Source organism: Bos indicus, chromosome 28 (genome assembly GCF_029378745.1).
Source record: "Bos indicus isolate NIAB-ARS_2022 breed Sahiwal x Tharparkar chromosome 28, NIAB-ARS_B.indTharparkar_mat_pri_1.0, whole genome shotgun sequence".
Classification (NCBI taxonomy): Eukaryota; Metazoa; Chordata; class Mammalia; order Artiodactyla; family Bovidae; genus Bos; species Bos indicus.
The window spans coordinates 7,132,196-7,158,865 of NC_091787.1; the positions used below are offsets into that span (position 1 = coordinate 7,132,196).

The window sequence follows — 26,670 nt, forward strand, 5'->3', positions numbered from 1 at the left end:
TCCAGAAGCAGGAAGGGCAGAGCCACGCTCTGGTCCCTTCCCTGCCAAGACCCCATCAGGGCCCCGCTTTCTGTGAAACCGGAGACTGAGGTGGCAGAAACAGCCAGAAGCCAGGATGGGACATGAGGGCTTCTATTTTATTTTTTCTATCATATTTTATATTTAGTTTTCTGCCTGGGCTGAGGGCATCCTTAATTTTTTAAAAAATATCTATTCATTTATTTTATTTTTTGGCTGTGGCGGGTGGGGGTGGGGGGAATCTTCATTGTGGCCCAAGGACTTTCTCTGGTTGCAGGGAGTGGGGCTGCTCTTTGTTGCAGTGCACGGGCTTCTCATTGCAATGGCTTCTCCGTGGAGCACAGGCTCTAAGGTATGCAGGCTTCAGTGAGGGCAGCGTGTGGGCTCAGTGGTTGTGGCTGGCGGGCTCTGGAGTGCAGGCTCAGTAGTTGTGGCACGCAGGCTTAGTTGCTGCCGAGCACGTGGGATCTTCCTGGATCAGGGATGGAACCCCTGTATCCTGCACAGATTCTTGAACTTTGGACCACCAAGGAAGCCCCTTGAGTGCTTCTAAAGAGAGAGAGCAACCTGGCCAAGAGTGAAGCCCTCTGCTGGGAGCAAAGTGGTCTGTTCTTTGGATGGAAGCAGAGGACCCCAATAGCCAGAGGAAAGTTCATCCTCAGGGGAGGAAAGAGCCAGACCAAGATTTCAGAGAAGCCAGTCAGCGAGGAGGAGGGTTTTAGGCATGAGAATTCCAGGGTCAGGTCAGCAGAGACACTTCCCAGGAGTTTTGCTTGGTGGGGTGGATGGTGGACCTGGATGGTGGGTTGAGGGAAGGGCAGGCAAAGGTGCTGTGTGGGTGAGGGGCGTGTGACAGCTGGGACTGGGAAACTGTGGGGAGGGGAGAAGGAGGCATGACCCCCTGTGCCATCCCTACAGGAAATGCAGACTCTGTGATTCTTGGAGGCTCCTGTTACTTTCGTGATATATGGAGGGGCAGGGCTCAGCCAGGCTTCAGGAGAGCTGAGCTGGTTCCTGGATCCCCCAGCCTAAGTGAGGGATCAAGAAGAGCCAGGTCCTCAGGAGAGGAAAGAAGTCACTGGGCATCAGTGATGCCCTGAAGAGCTCACAGGGCATTTGTGCTGTCTGAGATTCCTTGAACAAATGGGTGAGACTTCCCTGGTGGCTCAGACTGTAATGAATCTGCCTGCAATGCTGGAGACCCTGGGTTGATCTCTGGGACAGGAAGATTACCCAGAGAAGGGAATGGCAACCCACTCCAATATTCTTGCCTGGAGAATTCCATGGACAAAAGGAACCTGGTGGGCTACAGTCCGTGGGGTCACAGAGTCAGGCATGACTGAGTGACTAACACACACTTTTCCTGATTCCTGAAGGAACTGTTTCCGGGGCTGGTTCAGGACAGCCATCTTGACAGAACTTGCCTCTTGCAGTCCTGCTGAATCTACTTCTCTGCAGTGAGTCTCTAGTCCATCTCAAGCTGGCAAGTTCCAGCTCTTTCTGCTCTGGTGATTCTTCATTCCTTCCCTCCATGATGCTTACAGAGGCTCTGTCTGTGGGCAAGACCCCTCTCTCAGGGCTTTCACAGCCTAGCAGGGTAGGAGGAGAAGGGGGCAACAGAGGATGAGACGGTTGGATGGCATCATCGACTCAATGGGCATGAGTTTGAGCAAACTCCCGGAGATAGTGAAGGACAATGAAGCCTGGCGTGCTACAGACCATGGGGTCGCAAACAGCTGGACACAAATGAGTGACTGAACAACAACAAGGAAGCTGAAAAGAGTATAAAAATAGCTGCAGGGTAGGGCAGAGAGGATCACAGCCTCCGACGATACAAAGGGTGTTAAAAGCAGCTCCTGATCAGTCTGAGACATCAGAATTTCAGAACCTCTGTCAGCCCCTCTTGGAGCCTGGTGCTGCCTGAACAGGATCTTGCCTGTGGGTCCTGACTGACACTTAGTAACTCAAGAGTGGAAAAATTTGGAATTTCGTTGATGGCCCTGTGGTTAAGACTGAACTTCCGATGCAGGGGCCAAGGGTTCCAACCCTGGTTGGGGAACTAAGATCCCACATGCCATGCAAATGACAAAATGAATGAATTCATTAATTGCTGCATACTTAAGGAAAAAAAGTGTGGGTGGCTCCTTCCCAAATCCACACATTTTTCCTCTTTTAAGCTGAGTCTTAAGGCCAGTCCCCTTGTTTCACCCTTGGAAACAAACACCACCAAGGGAGTCCACCCGGGGTATTGATGGGGATCTGATGTAGGTCAGTCTCCTGGTTCCCACCTTGCAGGGGAGGAAGAGCAGAGGGATCCGGCAGGAGGCCAGCTGTGGTGGATGAATCATCCGGAAAATGGCAGGCAGCTATTTCTGAGCCAAACGCCACCCGATCTGCCTCCTCACCTTGAGTCCAGTGTCCTGGTCTCCAGAGCACTCCCTCTGAGATGGAGCCAGCGAGGGACAGAGAGCCCAGGCAAAAGTCACCTTGGTCACTCCTGCTACCTCGTGGGCAGAAGGCATGGTCTGGGAGGAGGGCAAAGCCGACAATTCTATAAAAGCTCTCAACTCTGGGTCTGTGAGTATCCCCTCCCTCCCTCCCTCCTTCCTGCCTTCCTCATTCCTTTCTGCCTTCTTTGAGCACCTGCTTTGTAAGCCATATACTGTATCCAGCCCTGGAGATGCAACGAACCAGGGGTGGCCCTTCCCCATGAAAGAACCTAGAGGGAGAGACTGAAAGTAGTGCCTGATGTGTTCTGAGTGCCTGCCATTTGCCACATACTGTTACAACCACTCACCGTGCATCAATTCCTTTGCTTTTCACAACAGCACCATAAGGTATCTGCTCCTTTGATCTCATTTTTAGGATGAAATGGCTAAGCATGGAGAGATTGAACATCTCACCCTAATGAAACCATTTATAAGCAGGGCCCCCTTCCATACTGGCTCACAGTATTGGGAGGTCTTTGTGAAGCTGGTACATCCATTTCCCAAGGCGGAGGAGAACCATCGTTTCTTTTTTTTTTTTTTCTTATTGGGGTTCAGTTCAGTTCAGTTCAGTTCAGTCACTCAGTCGTGTCCGACTCTTTGAGACCCCATGAACCACAGCACACTAGGCCTCTCTGTCCATCACCAACTCCCAGAGTCCACCTAAGCCCATGTCCATTGAATCAGTGATGCCATCTAACCATCTCATTCTCTGTCGTCCCCTTCTCCTCCTGCCCTCAATTTTTCCCAGCATCAGGGTTTTTTCAAATGAGTCAGCTCTCCGCATCAGGTGGCCAAAGTATTGGAGTTTCAGCTTCCACATCAGTCCTACCAATGAACACCCAAGACTGATCTCCTTTAGGATGGACTGGTTGGATCTCCTTGCAATCCAAGGGACTCTCAAGAGTCTTCTCCAACACCACAGTTCAAAAGCATCAATTCTTCGGCACTCAGCTTTCTTTATAGTCCAACTCTCACATCCATACATGACCACTGGAAAAACCATAGGCTTATCTAGACGGACCTTTGTTGACAAAGTAATGTCTTTGCTTTTTAATATTCTGTCTAGGTTTGTCATAACTTTCCTTCCAAGGAGTAAATGCCTTTTAATGTCATGGCTGCAATCACCATCTGCAGTGATTTTGGAGCCCAAACAAATAAAGTCTGACACTGTTTCCCTATCTATTTGCCATGAAGTGATGGGACCAGATGCCATGATCTTAGTTTTCTGAATGTTGAGCTTTAAGCCAACTTTTTCACTCTCCTCTTTCACGTTCATCAAGAGGCTCTTTAGTTCTTCACTTTCTGCCATGAGGGTCATGTCATCTGCATATCTGAGGTTATTGATAGTTCTCCTGGCAATTTTGATTCCAGCTTGTGCTTCCTCCAGCCCAGCGTTTCTCATGATGTACTCTGCATAGAAGTTAAATAAGCAGGGTGACAATATACAGCCTTGACGTACTCCTTTTCCAATTTGGAGCCAGTCTGTTGTTCCATGTCCAGTTCTAACTGTTGCTTCCTGACCTGCATACAGGTTTCTCAGGAGGCAGGTCAGGTGGTCTGGTATTCCCATCTCTTGAAAAATTTTCCACAGTTTATTGTGATCCACACAGTCAAAAGCTTTGGCACAGTCAATAAAGCAGAAATAGATGTTTTTCTGGAACTCTCTTGCTTTTTCAATAATCCAACAGATGTTGGCAATTTGATCTCTTGTTCTTCTGCCTTTTCTAAAATATATATTTTATATTTTATATATAAATATAGCTGATTAACAATTTTGTGATAGTTTTAGGTGAACAGCAAAGGGACTCAGCTATACATATACTCTTATCCATTCTCCCCTAAATTCCCCTCCTATCCAGGCTGGAGAACCATAATTTCTTGAATACCTGTTGGGGACCAGACATGGTGTGGGCCTTCTACACCCTTCATCTGTGCTGATACTCAGTTAGGACTCTGAAGTCCCAGGAGGGGGAATCCCAGGCTACTCCAGGTGTCCACCTAGGATCCCCCACCCCCAGCCACGCTGCTCTTCGAGGATGTCTGCCCCCTGTTGTCTGCCTCTGAGCAAAGACAAGCTCTTGACTAGGATCCATAGAGGAAGCTACCAGACATCCTGTTCCAGCCTCTGTGTGCCCTCCATTGTCCGTCATGATCCCAGCTCTGGGCTCGGCATGACCACAGGGCCAGCTGTTGTCTAGTGACCATGGAGCAGGTATGGAGATGCCTGGACGGAATGTGTCTGGAAGCCCACTGGTGACATCCAGTGATCCTGCTTCTTGATGTCTTGCCTGGAGTTATCCAACCTTGACATTCCTCCTTAGAGAAAGAGGAGAAATCCTAATGGGACACCAGTGAGCCCAAGTTTGTTGGTAATACACCTCACCCAAGAAGAGAAGGGAGATGTGAAAATAGAGAAGGCTGCCCTGCACCTGCGCATGAAGTTACTGAAAAAGGTTATGTTATTCCTGCCAGGTCAGGGCAATGAGCTGCCCGATGCATGAGGGTTAATTTCTTTTAATCATTAGATTTTTTCTCCTTTGCAATGGTTGCTCCTCTCTGAAAGCTTCTGAATGCTGCAGACTGACTTACTTGGGTAAGAGTTCATTTCTGGTTCCTGGAGCTACTTTAAGTGATAATTTTGAAACTCCGGTAACCACAGGAATAATTTGTTACTTTTCCTCCTTAATACTGTAAAGGACTGTGACAGTGTTAAATATTTCAGAGTGAATTAATTGAAGTGGTCTGTTTTCTATCTGTTTAAAATCTTGACTGGATTTTAAATTTTTATTATGTATCTTGAACAGATTAAGTAAATGTTTTTGCACACAAAGAATGTTATTGTTAACAATATTTTTCAGATCACATGGATTATGACCCATGAGTGAAGTATAATCAAACCAACTTAGTTGATCACAATCAGTGGTGTTTTTTTTGTTTTTTTTTTTTTGCAATGAAAGAACAGAATTGAACAAAATGAATAGGAAAAGAATAGCCAAAACATGATAAAAGGTATATTTTATTAAATATTAAAATCAGTTATATATAGTTGTGTATGTAAAACATATGCCTAATTTTTTAAATGATGTGTAATTTATAGTTGATCCTTCTTTTGTATTATACAACTTTATGTATTTTAACCAGTGTAAATGTACTTCTAGCTTTGTCCAAAAAGTGAGAAAACTACTTAAAGCAAAAATCTGCTTAACTAAGTGGAAATATTCACAAAGAATAAGTTTCATTAAGATCTTTAGAGGCATTGACATTGTTGTATCTAAAAAGATAATTTCACACACCACTGATTTTAAAGCCAAACAGAACCTTGGATACTCTCCAGTCAATGGTTTTCAAAACTTTCTTTTTGCAGTGACAACTGTTTTTATAAGCCAGATCTACCATGGAACCCCAACAAGTAAGGTAGAGTTGCTTTGCACAGAGACCAGGAAAGAGTTTGAAAACCCTCTTGTGCCCAAATTAGGAAACTGAGGACAAAAGTGGCTGAGTGACCACTGAAGGTTGGTCACTCCAGCTGGCAAGGCTGGAGTTCAGACTCAAGCTCTTGGCCATTGTTCAAGGTATTTTCCATGCTGTCTTGCATGGAAACTCAAGAGAGTCATAAGTACAACTTAACCCCACCAAAGAGATTGGATGCCTTAGTTAACTATCGTGTGAAAGTGTTAGTCGCTTCAGTTGTGTCTGATGTTTTGTGACCCCACAGACTGTAGCACGATAGGCTCCTTTGTGCTTGGAACTCTCCAGGCGAGAATACTGGAGTGAGTTGCCATTCCCTTCCAGGAGATCTTTCCAACCCAGGGATTGAATCCAGGTCTCCTGCATTGCAGGTGGATTCTTTACCGTCTGAGCCACCATGGAGGCCCTATATGTATTCACATACCAGCAGAGAGGAAGGAATAGGCCAGTGACCCCTATGGATGGCAGAATCGTGAGTCTGCTCGGGAAGTCAGGTTAGGTTATTTGGGCAGCACGAGTTATTTAGGGAAGCTGGAGCCTGAACGTAAGCCCAGAGCTGGGAGCTCCATGCCAGGAGGAAGTGTGGTAGGCCTCCAGAATTTGAGGAATTGGCCAGGCCCTACATTGCACCTGCTTCGGGGTGATTCACCCAGCTTATCTGCCTCTTTCTTCCTAACGGGCCATGGGTAGGCCCCTACTTGTGGGTTGCGACTGAAATATAGCCACTTGGTGGTAGGAGAAACCAGCTGTTTCATCTCCTTTCTTCTCTGGGACCCCTCTTCCACTTCTTTCTCTTTGGTTTGCAAGTGGGAAGTGGGGAGATAGCAAGAAGGTTGTTAGGGGCAGGTCAGGGAGTATAAAAATCGGGTTTGTGGTGTGTAAATTCTGCATCAAAGGCTTGTTACCCTCGTATCTATTCACTGAACTTACTTCAAACACACAGAGACCATCTAGTTTCTTTTTTTTCCAGCTTTACCCCATTTATTTACATTGCTTAAAATATTCTATTACATAAACACGTGACAGATTACTTCCCTGTTGATAGACTTGTGTCATTTACAGTTTGTGGCTACAAGGATCTCTAATACTATGCACACGTTTATTTGTGTCTCCTGATGTTGTTGCTGTCGTTGTTTAGTCCCTAAGTCATGTCTGTTTGTGACCCCATGGACTGTAGCACAGTAGGCTTCTCTGTCCTCCACTGTCTCCAGAGTGAATGAATTTGCTCAAATTCATGTCCATTGAGTCAATGATGCTACCTAAACATCTCCTTCTATGCCATCCCCTTATCCTCCTGCCCTCGGTCTTTCCCAGCATCAGGGTCTTTTCCAGTGAATCGGCTCTTCACATCAGGTGGCCAAAGTATTGGAGCTTCAGCTTCAGCATCAGTCCTTCCCATGAATACTCAGGGTTGATTTCCTCTAGGACTGACTGGTTTGATCTCTTTGCATTCCAAGAGACTCTCAAGAATCTTCTCCAACACCACAGTTCAAAAGCATCTATATATTTCCCTAGGGGGGACCTGCTGTCCAGCACAGGGAACTCAGCTTGGTGTTCCATGATAACCTAGAGGGGTGGGACGGGAGGGGTTGGGAGGAGATTCAAGAGGGAGGGGATATATGTATACGTATAACTGATTTACTTCATTGTACAGCAGTAATTAACACAGCAACACTGTGAAGCAATCATACTCCAATTAAAAAATAAAAGGAGACTCGTTTCATATATGATATTATACATGTTTCAATGCCATTCTCCCAAATCATCCCACCCTCTCCCTAAAATAAAATAAAATTTTTTAAAAAATAAAATAAATAAAAATAAAAGGAGAAACACTGAAGAAAACAAAAGCAAAATAGAGCAGAGAAGCTAGACTATCTATTCTCCATGAGTACACCATACCAGGCTGCCACAAACTGCCATTAAATATCCCATGTCCTCAACTGCATTGAGGGAAACAGAAAAACAAACAACAGAGTGGGGTCAGAGACAAAGAACACGCTTCTGTCAGAAGAGCGGCCATCTGATGTAGAGCTGACGAAATGCTTGACTTTGATGAGTGAACCATACATTTTTAGAAGATGGCAAGGAAGAGCTGTTAATGAATATGACCTGGAAAATGTCATCCCAGATCTGCTTTCAGATTAATCTCTGTAATACTAAATTTAAGACAGGTGGATGCCCAATAATATTGTTCAGTTATTGGCTCCCACTCATACTCTCCAAAGGGACTTCCCAGGTGGCTCAGTGGTAAACAATCTGCAACGCAGGAGACCTGGGTTCAAGACCCAAGGATTTTCCCCACCCAAGGGAAAATCCCCTGGAGAAGAGAATGGCTCCCCAGTCTGGTATTCTTGCCTGGAGAACCCCATGAATAAAGGAGCCTGCCGGGCTACAGTCCTTGGGGTTGCAAAAGAGTCTGACACGACTTAGTGACTAAACAACAACATACCCTCCAAAGAAGAAGAGAGGTCAAGTGATCCATCCTCTGTCCTGGATATTGTTTATTCAGAGTTGTTTCCATTGATATTTCAAGGATCATGTCTCTTTTTTATTGTTATTGAAAGAATTATTAGCACTTTTTTTTTTTTTTTTTGTAATTTGAGATTTGGCTGTTGAGTGGGAAACTTGGTGATTTTCTAGGTATCCCTGAATTAGATCATTATAGCCTAGCTCCAGCATAGAGTTTTAAATTGTTTGAATTTTTAAGATACTGGTTTATACGCATACACCAGTACACAGTTAACTTTCTAGAATACTCTTATGTATGTCAGTTTTTAAATATGAATCCCCATCACACCTTGGAGAAGGAAATGGCAACCCACTCCAGTATTCTTGCCTGGAGAATCCCATAGACAAAGGAGCCTGGAAGGCTAGAGTCCATGAGATTGAAAGGTTGTTGCTGAACGAAAAGACACCGGGATTCTTGGCCTCCAGAGGAGAAGAATTCAATCTGGGGCCAGAGACGAGGCTTGATCGCTCAGAGCTTTTGTGTACTAAACTTATATTAAAGTATAAAGGAGATAGAGAAAGCTTCTGACATAGGCATCAGAAGGGGGCAGAAAGAGTACCCCCCCTGCTAGTCTTCAGCTGGATGTTATATAGTCACTAGCAGTCTGTTAATGAAAGAAAGGTATGTCTTAAAACTCAGAATGGCACCAGGCCTCTCACCCATAAGATGCATTTAGGGATAATCTTGGCACCAGATGATTCATCCCGGGCCATAAAATGATTAACCTGAATCTTGTAGAAAGGCAGGTTACCATACAAATAGTTTTGTTTACATAGATTAGGGGAACAATATCTGAGTATAACATACTGGTTTGTCAAGTAGTTTCTGAGCCATTCAGTTCAATTCATTCACTCAGTTGTGTCCGACTCTTTGTGACCCCATGAATCGCAGCACGCCAGGCCTCCCTGTCCATCACCAACTCCCGGAGTTCACTCAGACTCACGTCCATCGAGTCAGTGATGCCATCCAGCCATCTCATCCTCTGTCGTCCCCTTCTCCTCCTGCCCCCAGTCCCTCCCAGCATCAGAGTCTTTTCCAATGAGTCAACTCTTCGCATGAGGTGGCCAAAGTACTGGAGTTCAGCTTTAGCATCATTCCTTCCAAAGAAATCCCAGGACTGATCTCCTTCAGAATGGACTGGTTGGATCTCCTTGCAGTCCAAGGGACTCTCAAGAGTCTTCTCCAACACCACAGTTCAAAAGCATCAATTCTTCAGCACTCAGCTTTCTTCACAGTCCAACTCTCACATCCATACATGACTACTGGAAAAACCATAGCCTTGACTAGACGGACCTTTGTTAGCAAAGTAATGTCTCTGCTTTTTAATATGCTATCTAGGTTGGTCATTTGGAGAAGGCAGTGGTAACCCACTCCAGTACTCTTGCCTGGAAAATCCCATGGACGGAGGAGCCTGGTAGGCTGCAGACCATGGGGTCGCGAAGAGTTGGACACGACTGAGCGACTTCACTTTCACTTTTCCCTTTCATGCATTGGAGAAGGAAATGGCAACCCACTCCAGTGTTCTTGCCTGGAGAATCCCAGGGATGGGGGAGCCTGGTGGGCCGCCGTCTATGGGGTCGCACAGAGTCGGACACGACTGACACGACTTAGCAGGTTGGTCATAACTTTCCTTCCAAGGAGTAAGCGTCTTTGAATTTCATGGCTGCAATCACCGTATGCAGTGATTTTGGAGCCCCCCAAAATAAAGTCTGACACTGTTTCCACTGTTTCCCCATCTATTTCCCATGAAGTGATGGGACCAGATGCCATGATCTTCGTTTTCTGAATGTTGAGCTTTAAGCCAACTTTTTCACTCTCCTCTTTCACTTTCATCAAGAGGCTTTTTAGTTCCTCTTCACTTTCTGCCATAAGGGTGGTGTCATCTGCATATCTGAGGTTATTGAGATTTCTCCCGGCAATCTTGATTCCAGCTTGTGCTTCCTCCAGCCCAGCGTTTCTCTTGATGTACTCTGCATAGAAGTTAAATAAGCAGGGTGACGATATACAGCCTTGACGTACTCCTTTTTCTATTTGGAACCAGTCTGTTGTTCCATGTCCAGTTCTAACTATTGCTTCCTGACCTGCATATAGGTTTCTCAAGAGGCAGGTCAGGTGGTCTGGTGTTCCCATCTCTTGAAGAATTTTCCACAGTTTATTGTGATCCATACAGTCAAAGGCTTCTGAACCATTAGGCAGAACCAACTTGAAGACAGAGTCTGGGGTAAATGCATAGTACATTAGCATAGCTTAAGACAAACATTTCCATAAGAAAAATGCATTGGTTATCTCAAGGTTTGAGAATAGTTAACTTCCGGTGAAACCAGGTGTCATTTTGGTAACACAGTATTTTAAGAGAAACCTTTTAACTTTGTATGGAGAAGAAAAAAATATCGCTAGTTTCCTCCTGCAGCTTAAGAGAGATAAAAATGTCTGACACTTGCAGCCTATTTCCTCCCTTTGGAGACCCCTGGCCTTCCTACCTGTTACCCTCTCAGGATCACACAGAGTTTACATGACTGAAGCTACGTAGCCTGCATGCATCACACCTACTCCCGAAAAAGATGTACACTGAGGAGTATCAGTGTTCCTATGGAAAGTAGCAGGGCCTCCTGATTTAAAAAGAAGTGGAGGAGGCTTCCCTGGTGTCCGGTGCTTGAGAATCCAAGCTTCCACTGCAGAGGGCATGGATTCCATCCCTGGCCAGGGAACTAATTCTGCAAGCTGGTGGTGTGGCAAAAATAAATAAATAAACATAATATTTTTTAAAGGAGTGGAGGAAGTTTGTTTTTTATTTGAAACACAAGGTGAGGGAGCACACAGGCTGATAGAGTTGAATAGAGAAAAACACTCAATGCTTAAAACTAAGGGGAAGAAGTTGAGAACTGGTACCATACCATCTCTTTGATAAGCAGAAATTGAAAGCCACAAGGAGGTGATGACCTCTTGGGTAGCAAAATGTCCTAGAGTGAAATTAATGGCAAGGGTATTTAGTAATATTTAATTATCTATCATCAAAAAAGCAAGAGAGTTCCAGAAAAACATCTATTTCTGCTTTATTGACTATGCCAAAGCCTTTGACTGTGTGGATCACAATAAACTGTGGAAAATTCTTAAAGAGATGGGAATACCAGACCACCTGACCTGCCTCTTGAGAAACCTATATGCAGGTCAGGAAGCAACAGTTAGAACTGGACATGGAACAACAGACTGGTTCCAAATTGGAAAAGGAGTACGTCAAGGCTGTGTATCGTCACCCTGCTTATTTAACTTCTATGCAGAGTACATCAAGAGAAACGCTGGGCTGGAGGAAGCACAAGCTGGAATCAAGATTGCCGGGAGAAATCTCAATAACCTCAGATATGCAGATGACACCACCCTTATGGCAGAAAGTGAACTAAAGAGCCTCTTGATGAATGTGAAAGAGGAGAGTGAAAAAGTTGGCTTAAAGCTCAACATTCAGAAAACGAGGATCATGGCATCCAGTCCCATCACTTCATGGGAAATAGATGGGGAAACCATGGAAACAGTGAGAGACTTTATTTTGGGGGGCTCCAAAATCACTGCAGATGGTGACTGCAGCCATGAAATTAAAAGACGCTTACTCCTTGGAAGGAAAGTTATCACCAACCTAGATAGCATATCAAAAAGCAGAGACATTACTTTGTCAACAAAGGTCTGTCTAGTCAAGGCTGTGGTTTTCCCAGTGGTCATGTATAGATGTAAAAGTTGGACTATAAAGAAAGCTGAGTGCTAAAGAATTGATGCTTTTGAACTGTGGTGTTGGAGAAGACTCTTGAGAGTCCCTTGGACTGCAAGGAGATCCAACCAGTCCATCCTGAAGGAGATCAGTCCTGGGTGTTCATTGGAAGGTCTGATGCTAAAGCTGAAACTCCAATACTTTGGCCACCTGATGCGAAGAGCTGACTCACTTGAAAAGACCCTGATGTTGGGAACGATTGAGGGCAGAAGGAGAAGGGGACGACAGAGGGTGAGATGGTTGGATGGCATGACCGACTCAATGGACATGAGTTTGGGTAAACTCCAGGAGTTGGTGTTGGACAGGGAGGCCTGGCGTGCTGCAGTCCATGGGGTCGCAAAGAGTTGGACACAACTGAGCGACTGAACTGAATTATATATTTGAATTGCAATAAATAGAAAATATATACCTAAAAGGGCTTCCCAGGTGGCACTAGGAGTAAAGAGCTTGCTTGCCAGTACAGAAGACATAAGAGATGGTGGTTCAATCCCTGTGTCATGAAGGATCCCCTGGAGAAGGGCTTGGGGCCCACTCCAGTATTTTTACCTGGAGAATCCCATGGACAGAGGAGCCTGGTGGGCTACCATCCATAGGATCACAAAGAGTTGGACACAAATGAAGCAACTTCGTGTGCACACATGTACAGATAACTAAAAAACCAGCTAGGCAGATACTTATTGGACATTTTGGTTGTGACCTGTGCAGCAAAATGAGTTTGGCAGTCCAGACAAGCATGAACACGGTGAGCTCTCCTAAAACCACAGTCAAATGAAAGGAAATGGATTACAGATTACTGTGTCTCCTACCTCAACTGGAATAGTTACATGGAATTTTTACATTTTACATTTTATAACATAAAAGAATAGCATAGCAGTTGTAGGTGTAGGCTTTTGATTTGTTCAGAGTTGCTCAAGGGAAAAAATGGAGACACTGATGTAGAGAGCGGATTTGTGGACACAGTGGGGAAATTGTGCGACAAATGGAGAATGTATCGACATAGATACAGAACCATATGTAAAATAGGTGGCTGGTGAGAATTTGCTCTCTAACACGGGGAGCCAAGCCTGATGCTCTATGATGACCTGGGGGAGGGGGGATGCAGGGAGGGGAGGGACGCTCAAGAGGGAGAGAATATGTATATAAAGGCTGATTCAAGTTGTTGTATGGCAGAAACCAACATAACATTGTAAAGCAATTTTCCTCCATTGAAAAATAAATAGAAAAATAAATAAATCCCTGCTCAGCTGGTTTCTATATTACCTGGAACATTTAGTTCATTTCTCTTAGCCTCAGTTTCCCCATTTGTAAAACTAAGTAACAATTTTGCAGAGCTTTTGCGAGTAGAAAATGAAGTGATTTATGTAAAACACTTAGCACAGTACTTGATACATAGTGCTCATAAAATGGGTAAGTTATGATGTGATGTTTATTTTATTTAGTTATTGTGTATATGGCAAAAGTTGACTGATGAAACAACACGTGGGAATATTATGCTGAAAGGTCTTCTTTAATAGATGAGATTTTTTTGGGTTTTTGGTTTGCTTTTTGTTTGTGCTTAATTTTTACAAAGAAGGGAACGGTTTATTGACTTACTGTGGTGTCATCTCTAGGGTCCTGGGGACAAGGTCCGAGTAAGAGGCGCACAGTGCGAAGGCCACCACTAGAGGGCCTTTCCTTTGCTAGAGCAATGAGGCAGCGACCCAGGGAAGCCCTGGCTTTTTGGAGACCCAGCAGTCATGCTGTTCTTTTCGGGAGTTCTAGAGAGCAAGCGAATAACAGGAACCCTACAAAAGCAACTGGTAGGAGCCACTTCCACCAGAGATCTGGGAGCATGCAGGTGGATGTCATCAGAGATACCTGGTAGGTTCCAGGCTAGGGAAACCGGATTGCTGTAAGACCCCTGTCCACCTCTGCCATGCCACTGAATTACCCTTATGGGGGATAAAAATGACGTCATAGAGTGGAACATCCACTTTGTGACAGGAAACCAGTAGAGTGAGAGGTAAGGGCTTAACAGTAACAACAAAACCCACCTGGAATCAGCACGGAGCCTTCAGATTCCCAGCGGAGAGTGAGACCAAAGCGATGGCTGGGCCTGCGTGAATGAGATGCCCCTGAAGCCCTTAGAGTTCCTGGGCCACACAAGTCCTGTGCATCCTTTCCACAAGGATGATGGCTGGGCACCTGTGATGATGCACCATCATGAGATAAACGTCCTGGGGACCGGGTAGTCACTCAGGGATCGCCCAGCCAGTGATGCAAGAGGTATGTCATTGCTTTTAATCAAGCATCATTGGCCAGTAGCTTACAGGTGGGTCAGAGTAGGAGCGGTGAGACCAGGGCTTGCAGAGGCAAAAGCTGCAGCAGAAACCTAGGATCTGGGCCGAAATGAAGCTTGCCCTGCTTCCCAGGCAGTCGGACCTCTCAGGGCTGGGGCACCAGGGCAGGGGCAGAAGTCCCAAACCTTTGTTTTCTCGTGGCAGCCTTGCTTCTCTGGGCTTGGCATCGTCCTCAAAAGGAAAAAGAGCTGTCCAGGGGATCAGGCAGAATAACGTGCCCCCAGACTTCCAAAGAAGTTAATGCCAGCCTGGGAAAGCTTTGCTTTTTTCTGACTCCTCTCGTAAACCAATACTTCAGGATTTTGCGCAGGGAGGAGGCTAACTCCCCATCCGAAGTCAGTAGCTCCCAGTTTAAACTTGTGAACCTCTGAGGCTGAGTTCTCAGGGCCTCGCCTCCCGTGCGCTGGTCTCAGCAAAGGACAGGGGCTGCCGGGGAGCTGCGGGCCGACCCCCGCCCCGACCGGAGGCAACCCTCGGGGCCGAGCTCCGAGGGAGGAAGCCGGGCTGCGGGGCTGGGCGGGCGGCCCGGGGCGGGGGCGGAGCAGGTGAGCCCGCGGGGTGGGAGCGGGGAGTGCACTTGTACGTGACGTTGGAGTTTGCGGCAACCTCGGGCTGTGCGCGCGGGTGCGGAGTGGGTGAGCGGCCGGCGACGATGCGCTCCGCGGGGCGGCCGCCGCAGTGAGCCCTGCGCGGCGACGGGAGCCCGGCCGGCGGCCCCGGGAGGCAGGGCCGGGGCGGCCAGCAGCTCGCGCTCCTCCCCGGAGGAGGCCAACGGGCCCGCGAGGCGCGCTCCAGCCGGCCCCAGGATGTAGGCGATCGGCGGCGGCGCTCCTGCAGGCTGACGGCTCATCATGAAGAAGCACTCGGCCCGGGTGGCCCCGCTCAGCGCCTGCAACAGTCCGGTCCTGACCCTCACCAAAGTGGAAGGTAACGGACCGGGTCGGCGGGGCCTGGAGCGGGGATCCTCGCACCCTGTTACCTATGCCCCTGGGGCAGCGCCGCGCGCCTCCGGAGGTGGCGGCTCGGTCGCCCGACTGCCACGAGAGGCTGCGGGGAGGGAGTCGCGGGCTGCCCACCCGGCTGCCTCCTGTCCCGCACTTCAGCTCCTTCGAGGCCTGTCCGGAGTCCCCTGGGTTGGGAGCGTCACCCCACCTCACCCCATCCCGCCCCCAGGCAGACCAGAGGCATAGCTCAGAGAAGGCTGGCTGCCGCAGGCGAGACATCCCGCCCAGCGCTCTGAGCCTTCCCCAGCCCACAAGCCAAGCGATGCCCCGCTCCGTGGCAGGGCCAGCAGGTGAGCGAAAAGCCACCAGCAGCCTGGAAAACGTGTCTTTCCCCCTACTCAGGGGATTTGAGGCAGAGACCCATAGCGGCTCCGGAGAGCAACCTTACTCAGACCCAGCGGGCACTCGGCTGGAGTAAAGAGGACCTTGCCTTTTTATGGGGAAAGGAGGAAAAGCAGAGGGAGACAGCCTCAGCCCCCAACTCCTCCTCCCAGGAGGCCAATGTGGACTGACTGAGTCTCCTTAGGCCAGGTGAGGCCTGCGAAGGGACCGTCAGTGGGTTGAGGAAAGCAGACCCCTTGTTCTAGACTAAGGATCCCAGTGCGAACCTGGCTTCTGCTATTTCCCTGTGACTGTATCTTGGAGCTGGGACCTCTATGTGATGGTTTCTGAGGATCCTGTATTCCCTCCCGAGCTCTTGTTTGTTACTAGGAGAGAGGGAATCTGAGAGGGAGAGGAGGCTGGCAGGGCACCTGCCAGTAGTCATCCTAGTACCGTTGCCCCCATACTAGAGAGGAGGCCTCTGAGGCCCAGAAGGGTAGATGGACTTGTCCAAGATCCACAGTGGTAGGTGGAGAAGCAGGAATGGAATCTCAGCTGTTGGAACCAAAAGCCATGCTTTTCAGAACATCACTTTGCACTAACCTGCAACTCAACAATTTCTTACATTCTATATATTTCTTAATACTTAACTATTTCTCCTTTCCTACCTTTAGAAGATTGTTGGGATTTTTTGTTTGTTTGTTTTTTCCTGCACATGGCTGTCTCTCCCTTCCCCCATCCCAATTTTAGGAAAGACTTGGTATGAGTGACCCACACCTGAATTTAGTGCATGTGCTACCTCTGGGGGGGGGGGGGGGGGGGTGAAGAGAACGTGTTAGTCGCGCAATCATGTCCTACTCTTTTAGACCCAATGGCCTGTAGCCCACCAGACTCCTCTGTCCATAGGATTCTCCAGGCAAGAATACTGGAGTGGGTAGCCATTCACCATTGCATATTCAAGTCTTCCTGAGGATCTTGCCCAGAGGTATAAGTAAGTTGGGGAGGGGAAGAGTTGGATATTTGTGTCCCTTGGGGAAGCTGGAAGTGTCTTCTTGTTCATGGGGTCTTCATGGGAAGTACCTCTGTCTTCACTGATGAAGTCAAATCGGTCGGCCCTGCTCTTTAGTTATGGGGTACCTCCCCATAACAGCCCCCAGCCCACTTTGGGCAGGACACCTCCCAGGAGGCACGAAGAAGCAGGCTGGGCATGAATGGAGAGGCCTCCAGAGCTGGGCACTGTGACCTCAGAGGTACTTCAGAGGGCAAAGGTGACTTGCCAGGCCCAGGCCCCCCTCCAGCCAGGCCTAGGGTTGGCCTCCAAGGAGTGAAAACGGGGATTCCCTCCCCCAAGTCCCTTAGGGCTGCCTCCAGGTGAGCCTTGAGCCTACTCTTCACATGGATCGCCTAGCAGAGCCCAGGTTTGCTTTCTTAACATTTGCACATACATGTCTGTGGCTAATGGGAAGTATATTAAACTAAGAATTGGGCAGCTCAGGGGATTAGGCTCCCCCCTTGCAGTGTATAAATCATAAACACTGAGCCTCAGTTTCCTCGATTGTGGAACAGAACTAACAATCTACCTCAGGGGACTTTGGGAAATGAATGCATTCAGGTCAGTAGGTAGGTAGGTAGGTGACAGTACCTGGCTGGCACATGCCTGGCACACAGTAGGTGCTTAATAAATGTCTGGCAATCCTCCAGTCACAGACTGTCTCACACCTTTGGTGAACCTTGTTGCTGCTCTCAAAAAGAGTACATGTGTGGGGTATCTAGATGTTTTTGGAAGTATCCGGAAGCATCTGCAGAGTTCCAGTGATACTAGAAGACCTCCAGTTGCCTTTTTGTATGGGATACCTGTGTGTGTGTCAGAGAAAGTCTGCAGGGCAGAGCTAATTAAACCTGCCCTGGGTATGCCTAGACTCTCATGTAGCTCTTTCTGTCTGTCTGCTTCTCTTCCCTTGGTATTTGTGTTCAATTTGGCTTGGGGTCTATTTTTTGAAACCATTTGCATCTTGTGTGCTAGTTTTGGAAGTGTTGAATCATTTTGTTTTGCCTTGGATGCACAGGATAAGGTGGTCCCCCTACTGTGGCTGTCTCTGTGTGGATGGCAGACAGGCTCCAGTGATGGAAGGCAGTTAGCAAAGAATATTTATTAGCTTGTGTGGTATGTCTTCTAAGGGGAGGCAAGAAAGCCCCAGCATGTGGTACATATAAAACCAAAATAGAAAATACAACTCTTGGTGGAACTCAAGCACAGGATGGTGGACAAGATGACTTCATTTACTCAACAAATACCTCCTCTGATCCTGCTCGGTGTCCCTGGAAGTGCAAATAGGAGCAATGAAACTTCATTCTTTGAAGGAGGTGGTAAATTCTGGTTCAGAACTGAGGACAGAGAATTGCAGGGACACTGATAACTGGATAATCTGAGGAGGGGGAGGGGAAGGATTCCTGAGGAGGAGGAAGAGGCCTTCCTGAGGAGGAGGAGGAGAAGGGGGAGGCTTTCCTGAGGAGGAGGAGGGGGAGGAGGAGAAGGGGGAGGCCTTCCTGAGGAGGAAGAGGAGGCCTTCCTGAGGAGGAGAAGGGGGAGGAGGAGGGGGAGGAGGAGGAGGCCTTGCTAAGGATGGGGAGGAGGCCTTCCTGAGGAGAATGGGGTGGAGGAGGGGGAGGAGGCCTTCCTGAAGAGGAGGAAGAGGCCTTCCTGGGGAGGAAGAAAAGAAGGAGAGGGAGGCCTTTCTGAGGAGGGGGAAGAGGCCTTCCTGAGGAGGAGGAGGAGGCCTTCCTGAGGAGGGGGAGGGGGAGGAGGAAGCCTTCCTGGGAAAGAGGATGAGGAGGAGGAGGTCTGCCTGAGGAGGAGGAGGAGGCCTTCCTGAGGGGGAGATTTTTCTGTGGAGGAAGCCTTCTGAGGTAGAGTCCTTGCAATTGAAGTGAGAAAACCTGTCAGGCAGGGAGGGAGGGGAGGCTGGTTCAGGCAGAGGGAAGGGTAAGTGCACAGGTCCTGCCAGAAAGCGTGAGAAGGGGACTGCGCCTGGGCTCTGGGAGGAGTTGCGTCTTGAAAAGGGACTTCAGCCAGGTTGATGGCATCTCTCCTGTCTGATGGCACACCTTGTTTTTTTTCATCTTCCTTTCCTGGCGTTCCCCCTGGACCCAGACACTGGATATTGATCAGTAACGCATCTTTACTTGGATTGTCTGTATTCACAACCAACTAACTCATGTTCAATAAAATTGCATTCAGTAGGAATTAATGGCTGAGAACAGGACGATGAACTCCCCCAGGAGGCCGCCATGGCCTGTGGACTGGATTTGGGGCCCACCTCTCCTGCTGAAGCAAGTGACTTTGGCTTGATGATTAAAGCTCTCTGGTAATCAGTTCTTTCGAATGGAAATGAGGGTGATGATCTGTCTCCAGTAATAATGAGAGTAATAGTTTCCTGCTAATGAGTGTTATGATAGGTTGCAGGTACTTTGCTTGGGGAGATGGCTACATAATCTCTTTGCCTTCTAAAGGAAGGAAGCATTATTACTGCAATTTACAGACGAGGAAACTGAGGCATCCAGGATTCACTCATAGAAGCTGTGCAATGAGAAATCAAGGGTACTGTCAATTCCCCGGTAGTCCAGTGGTTAAGAATTCATGCTTCCACTGCAGAAGGCCTGGATTCAATCCCTGGTCCGGGAACTGAGATCTTGTAAGCTGCAATATGGCCAATAAAAAATTTTAGATAAAATTCTATTAGAAAAAAAGGAAGAAGCAAGGGTGCCGGGCTACACAGGCATATTTGCCTAGCGCTTTGTAAGTGCTCAGTACCTATCTCCTCCCATCACAGTGTGACTAGGAGGTCTGGACCACTGAGGTGGCTCACAGGGCCCACTGCTGTTGCTATTACTACTGCCTCTGCTTCAGGGCGCTCAGCCTGTCTCAGCCTCCCCCAGCCTCGAGCTGGCTCCTTTGTTTATTCATTTATGACTGTGTTAGGTGTTTCTTGCAGACCGGGGCTTCTTGCTGTGGTGTGTTGCCCCGAGGCATGTGGGATCCTAGTTCTCCAACCAGGGATCGAACCCATGTCTCCTGCATTGGAAGGTGGATTCTTAACCTCTAGACCACGAGGGAAGTCCCTCTGTTTTTTGGTTTTTAAAAGATAGTTTCATTTATTTTACTTTTTGGCTGTGCTGAGTCTTTGTTGATTCTAAGGTTTTTTCCTAGTTGCGATACGCGGGCTTCTCTTTGCGGTGACTTTTCCGGTTGTGGAGCCTGGGCTTTAGGGCATGTGGCTTCAGTGGTTATGTCTCTTGGGCTCTGGAGCCCAGGCTTAATAGTTGTGGCGCACGGGCCTTGTTACTCCATGGCGTGTGTGATCTTCCCAGATCAGGGATCGAACCCGTGTCTCCCGCATTGGCAAGCTGATTTTTTATCACTGAGCCACCAGGGAAGCCACTTCCTTTGTTTTTATTAAAGGAATAAGACTGTTATTCGGGGACGTGCAGCCCTGAGGGTCAACCTTAGAAACCTCTTGTCTTGAGAAGTATACTGCCAAAGGATTCCCATGCCCAAAATGTCTCCTAGGTTGCATCGCTCTAGGCCTAAAACCTCAAGGACAAAAATCACTCCGGTATTGATCCAGTGTGTTACCTAATATGTGCAAGAGAAGGAACCAGATATTACTGGGGATGCTAAGAGGAGCCAGTTATAATTCTTGACCCAAACAAGTGAGAAATGTCGCAAAGAAATATTGCATGTTGGAAGGTAATTTTTTTTTTTGGTCGGGCCCACTGCATGTGGGATCTTGGTTCCTCCACTGGGGATGGAGCCTGGGCCCTCTACATTGGAAGCCCAGAGCCTTAACCACTGGACTGCCAGGGAAATCCCTGGAGCTCACTTGCGGCTGGGACACGGATAGCCACTCCTGTCACTCTTACCCTTGCGTTGTCAAAATGACATAATCTAACAGGACACTATTTCCTGCTGAGCCTGATGTGGTCTCAGCACCCTTCTCATCACTGAACTCCAGGTGATGATTGTGTTTCCTTTCAAACTGGTCTTCTGGGAGCATGATCGCAGCATCACGGTAGAGGCCACGCCTCTGCCCTCTGGTGTCATCGTGTGCTATGCTTGGTTGCTCAGTTAGGTCCAACTCTTTGCGACCCCCATTGACTGTAGCCTGCCAGGCTCCTCTGTCCATGGGATTCTCCAGGCAAGAATACTGGAGTGGGTTGCCATGCCCCTCCTCCAGGGAATCTTCCCAACCCAGGGTCTGAACCCAGGTCTCCTGCATTACAGGCAGATTCTTTACTGTCCAAGCCACCAGGGAAGCCTAATAATACTAGAGTGGGTTGCCATTCCCTCCTACAGGGGATCTTCCCAACCCAGGGATCAAACCCAGGTCTCCTGCATTGCAGGCAGATTCTTTACCATATGAGCCACTAATGAAACCCTGGTGTCATAGGGGAAAGGTAAGAACATGGGCTTCCAGGCAGGGTAGCCCTGCAGACCAAGATGCAGAGTTAGGAGAGGGTAGCATTTGGCAGAGACCTGTGGGAGTCTGGTGGGGACAGAGCTTACATTATTTGAAGAAGTCAGGGGAAGAAGGTCCAAGGTCAAGGCTGGCCACAGGCAAACTTGGAGGGCCTCTCGAATTCTGGGCCTGGGAGAGTAGACTGAAACTAGTAGGAAGCGGGAGGTGTGGAAGAAGAGAAGGGAGACACTGTCTGAGTCTGGGATACATGGCTCTGATGTTCAGAATGAACCATGAAGGTGATTTCACCAATCACAATAAATATTTATAAAGGAATTAGAGTAGAATCAAAAACAGTCAAGTATATCACAGACAGAGTTGAAGTTGGAGGGCAGAAAGGGAGTCATCCAAGAGGACTCTAAAGATGAAGATGCTTTAAATTCCCCGGCAGTCCAGTGGTTAGGACCCTGCATTTCCACTTCAGAGGCACAGGTTCGATCCCTGGTCAGGGAACTACGATCCTGCAAGTTGAGTGACATGGCTCCCCCTAAAAAAGTTAAATAAAAATAAATGAAGATTAAGATGTCATTGGCAGTCACAGCTGGGGAGACAGGGGACGCGTCACATTTAGACAAGATGAGAGTGGGGCCTTGGCAGTGCCTTTGAGTGCAGGTGTTTGCGTGTAGGAGGCAAGAACCCGGGAGAAAGAGGTGGTGAAGGCCGAGTGACAAATCAGGTTGGAGATGGCACTGTGGGGATGAACGGGCTGGCCCAGAAGCCTGCTGGCCACAGACATTGGGAAGATGGAAGAGGCAGAACCCAGATCAAAGGGCGTCATGGAAATCCCAGGAAGAAAACCAAGAATGAGAAATTGTGCTGCAGTATCAGACAGGGCCAAAGGAAGCAGGTTTTGTTTTGTGTTTTGACCTCACTGTTCAGTCTGTGGAACTAAAACCCTCGCCCTTGACAGTGAGAACAGGGTCCTAACCTCTGGACCCCACGACACAGTTTTATAGAAACAATTTTGCTGCTCCACAGACCAGATTGCAAGGGGTGAATGTTTGGCAAAGGAGAAGAAAAGCAGAGGCCAGTAAAGGTATTGGTCAGTAGGAGAGGTGAGGGGAGTTAGGTTCTCTTTAAGAGGAAGGGGAGAGATTTGGGGAGATCTGGTCAAAGTGTTAGTCATTCACTTGTGTCCGACTCTTTGCAATGCCATGGACTGACAATAACCTGTCAGGCTCCATTGTCCATGAAATTCTCGAGGCAAGAATACTGGAGTGGGTAGCCATTCCTTTCTGCAGGGCATCTTCCCAGGCCAGGGATCGAACCTGCATCTTCTGGTTGGCAAGCAGATTTGTTATCACTGAGTTACCTGGGAAGCCCTAGGGAGAGCTGATGTTTCTGTAAATCAGAGGAAGGAGTCTAGTGCTGGGGCAGGTCTGGAGTTGCCCCAGGAGAGTGTGATTGAGGCAGCAGAGACCAGAGGCAGAGGGGCTTTGGAGGACAGACCAGGCCAGAGAAGGGATGGTTAGCCTGGCGAGAAGGGAAGAGATGAGATCAAAGACCTCAGAAATGTCGGCTGCTGGGGAGAGAAGCCGAGGACCTGAGCTGATGACTTGGATCTTCTCTGTAATGTATGAAGTGGCACCATCTGCCAGAAATGATGGATGGAGATGAAGGCTCGCAGAGGTGAGAAAGGGTTCGGAGGAGCTGTGTGGGAGAGCCCAGGAGAGATATAACTCTTAAAAGCCTTTTTGGCAAGTGATCCATTCTCACTGGTTAAGACACTGTGTCACTGAAGGGGAGTGTGGAGGAAGAACGCCCTGTGGGCACAGGATGCTGGCATTTCATGTCCTGCTTCCCTACTAACTAATTCTCACCTCCTGGAACCTGGGCTTCTCTTTTCTGAAAAGAAAGGGGATTAAAGTAGAGCTTCCATGGCTGTTTCAGCAGAAAGAGTCTATGAGTCTAGTAAGTAGCTTACTCATTAGCAGGGACTGGTTTATCTAATGAAATCTCTTTACTATCAGAGAGCTGATAGAGACTGAGGGAACATGACCCAGGGAAAGTCAGAAATTTGACCTGTGTGTGTGTGTGTGTGTGTGTGTGTGCATGTGTCTTCATAGAGGAAGTAGTGCAGGCATGCTCAGTCCTGTCTGACTGTTGTGTGACCTCATGGACTCTAGCCCGCCAGGCTTCTCTGTCATGGGATTCTCCAGGCAAAAACACTGGTGTGGGTTGTCATTTCCTCCTCCAGGGGATCTTTCTGACCCAGGGATCGAACCTGAGTCACTTGTGCCTCCTGAACTGGCGTGTGGATTCTTTACAACTGCACTATCTGGGAAGCCCCTTGTGTGTGTGCGTGCATGTGTGTGTATATGTGTGCTTGTATGTATGTGTGTGTTCTTGTGTGTTTGTGCATGCTTGTATTTATGTATATGTGTGTACATGTGTGTGTGTGTGTGTGTGTGTGTGTGTTTCAGGGGTGGGATTTGGCATCTGGGCAGGAAGAGGAAGAAAAGTTAAATGAGTACTTAGATTCTATGAATCTTCAGCAGCAGGAAAGCAATGGACTCCAGACAATAACCCCCCATGATGGGGGTACAGAAAGAGGTCTAGAAAGACCCCAAAGAGGAGTGTGCAAATTTCCAACTTTGCCTGGAGCTGGCCTGGATGTTTCCGCATCAAAGCCTCTCTGCCTGGGATGCGCTCATCCCATCACCCTCAGCCCAGGCAGAGGGTGGAGCGAAGCCAGGGAGGACTTTTGATACCTTAAGCTGACCGCACATGGGTCCTTGAACAAGCACCCTCAGTCCTGCCTTAGAGATGGATGTTTTATGACTCTGCTGAGAACCAGATGTTCTAGAAGACAGTGCTTTGTGCATCAAGATGAGTTGTGTAACCACCTAGGCCACCAGTTAAAATATCACCCTGTTTCCCTGCTCCCCTTCGGAGGGAGAGACTCCATGTACCCCTTCTTTCCTGGGGGGCTGTGCTGCACACAGTCTGCCTTCCTATAACCCCCGTCTCCCTGTGAGGCACAACAGCCTGAATCCCACCACACAGACTTGAGAGAAGAGGAGTGTGTACATAAGTTGGTATTTGTGTGCGGGTCCCAGCAGTGCAGGAATATCCCCCGATCTTTCTGGGGTGAGTGCCTGCTGTGAACAGAGGTATGATGTGCCTGGGCAGGCGGTGGAACCCTGGAGGCTAACAGGCCATGACTGGCAGGTGTGGGGATTAAAACTGATCCCTTCCAGCCCAGGTGTCTTCAGACCACAGATCCAAACAGGCCCTTGCTCCCCTCCCAAGGTGGCCTCTTCCCTCCCCCAAGGCGCTAAGGGCATTATCTCAAGCTTACCCATATCCACTCACCTTCTCAGAAGTCATGTTTGCTTTGAGCTGTGAACATTCCAGAATTGTTTTAAACCCACTGCAAGAGGCAGTGTGGTTTGGATATTGGGAGTTACTTGGGGACCTCTAAGAATGTGAGGAGTGGGGCGGAAAGGCCAGTACTAGTGTCTGTTTTTGGAGGTGGTGATGATGGCTGGGGAGCAGGCCAGATTTGGGGCTGATTCAGACTAGCGCTGCAGCCAGGTAGAACTTCCAGTGAAGTTCCTTCTGCCAAGCGGCTCCACCCCCTTTTAAAAAGCAGCCTTCCTTCACCTCCCAGTTCTGTATCCACACCAGGGAAATAATTTTGTTTTTTAAAAACAACTTTGCAACTGCCATGTTGTCATCTATCTCTGCATGTTAATCTCCAGGAATTACAGCAACTAAGTCGCTTCAGTCGTGTCCGACTCTGCAACCCCTTAGACAGCAGCCCACCAGGCTCCCCCATCCCTGGGATTCTCCAGGCAAGAACACTGGAGTGGGCTGCCATTTCCTCCTCCAATGCGTGAAAGTGAAGTCGCTCAGTCGTGTCCAACCCTTAGCGACCCCATGGACTTCAGCCTACCAGGCTCCTCCGCCCATGGGATTTTCCAGGCAAAAGTACTGGAGTGGGGTACTGTTGCCTTCTCCAAATTACAGCAAATGCTTAAGCAATTCAGGGAAGTACCTGGTATTTCTAATGTAGTCATTCATGGCAGTTATTTTTTTCTTTTATTTTTTTAAATAAATCTTGTATTTTAGAGTTGTTGTTGTTTAGTTGCTAAGTCATGTCTGACTCTTTTGCGACCCTATGGACTATAGCCTGCCCGGCTCCTCTCTCCAGGGATTTTTCAGGCAAGAACACTGGAGTGGGTTGCCATTTCCTTCTCCAGGAGACCTTCCCAACCCAGGGATCAAACACATGTCTCCTGCATTGCAGATGGATTTTTTACCACTGAGCCACCAGAGATGCCCTATTTTAGAATAGTTTAGATTTACAGAAAAGTTGCAGAGATAGTACAGAGTTCTTAAATACTTCACATCCAATTTCTTCTATTGTTAACATCTTCTATTAGTATGGTACATTTATCACAATTAATGAGCCAACATTGATGCATTATTATTAACAAAAATTCATATTTATTCATATTTCTTTGGTTCTTTGCTAATTGCTAAGTCACTTCAGTCGTGTCCGACTCTGTGTGACCCCATAGATGGCAGCCCACCAGGCTTCCCCGTCCCAGGGATTCTCCAGGCAAGAACACTGGAGTGGGTTGCCATTTCCTTCTCCAATGCATGAAAGTGAAAAGTGAAAGTGAAGCCGCTCAGTCGTGTCCGACCCTCAGCGACCCCATGGACTGCAGCCTTCCAGGCTCCTCCATCTATGGGATTTTCCAGGCAAGAGTACTGGAGTGGGGTGCCATTGCCTTCTCCGTCTTTGGTTCTTACCCACCATCTTTTTCTGTTCTAGGATGCTGTCTAGCATGCCATATCACATGCCTCTTCAGTCTTCTCTTGGTTACGATATGGCGGCATTTCTTCTAAGAGGTTATCACAATAAATACTCATCCACAGCTTGTCACCACTTCCTGCACAGTGACAGCTCTCGGTCTGTGCCTCACACCTTCACAAACACAGTGCACTCCCTGCTGTAACACCCTCAGGCCAGTCTGCTCAGGCTGCCATGACAAAGTACCACCGCCTGGATGACTTAATAGACTATTTTCTCACTGTTCTGCAGGCTGGAAGTCCAAGATCAGTTTCAGTTTTAGTTCAGTCGCTCAGTCGTGTCCGACTCTTTGCAACCCCATGGACCACAGCACACCAGGCCTCCCTGTCTATCACCAACTCCTGGAGTCTACCCAAACCCATGTCCATTGAGTCGGTCATACCATCCAACCATCTCATCCTCCATCGTCCCCTTCTCCTCCTGC

The 26,670-nt window shown here is 48.1% G+C and overlaps 1 protein-coding gene across 2 annotated transcripts in view; it reads left to right on the forward strand.

Annotated features, from left to right (window-relative positions):
- The window catches only part of SLC35F3 (solute carrier family 35 member F3), a 426,863-nt gene that overhangs the window by 264,564 nt on the left and 135,629 nt on the right, over positions 1 to 26,670 (forward strand). The window contains exon 1 of one of the 2 annotated variants that reach the window (XM_019954272.2): positions 15,178 to 15,510. The exons of the other annotated variant lie outside the window; for it this stretch is intronic. Coding sequence (XP_019809831.2) covers positions 15,435 to 15,510 — 76 coding nt within the window. The 5' untranslated portion in view covers positions 15,178 to 15,434. Of the gene's footprint in view, positions 1 to 15,177; positions 15,511 to 26,670 lie in introns of those variants that run through there. 2 annotated transcript variants of the gene reach the window in all.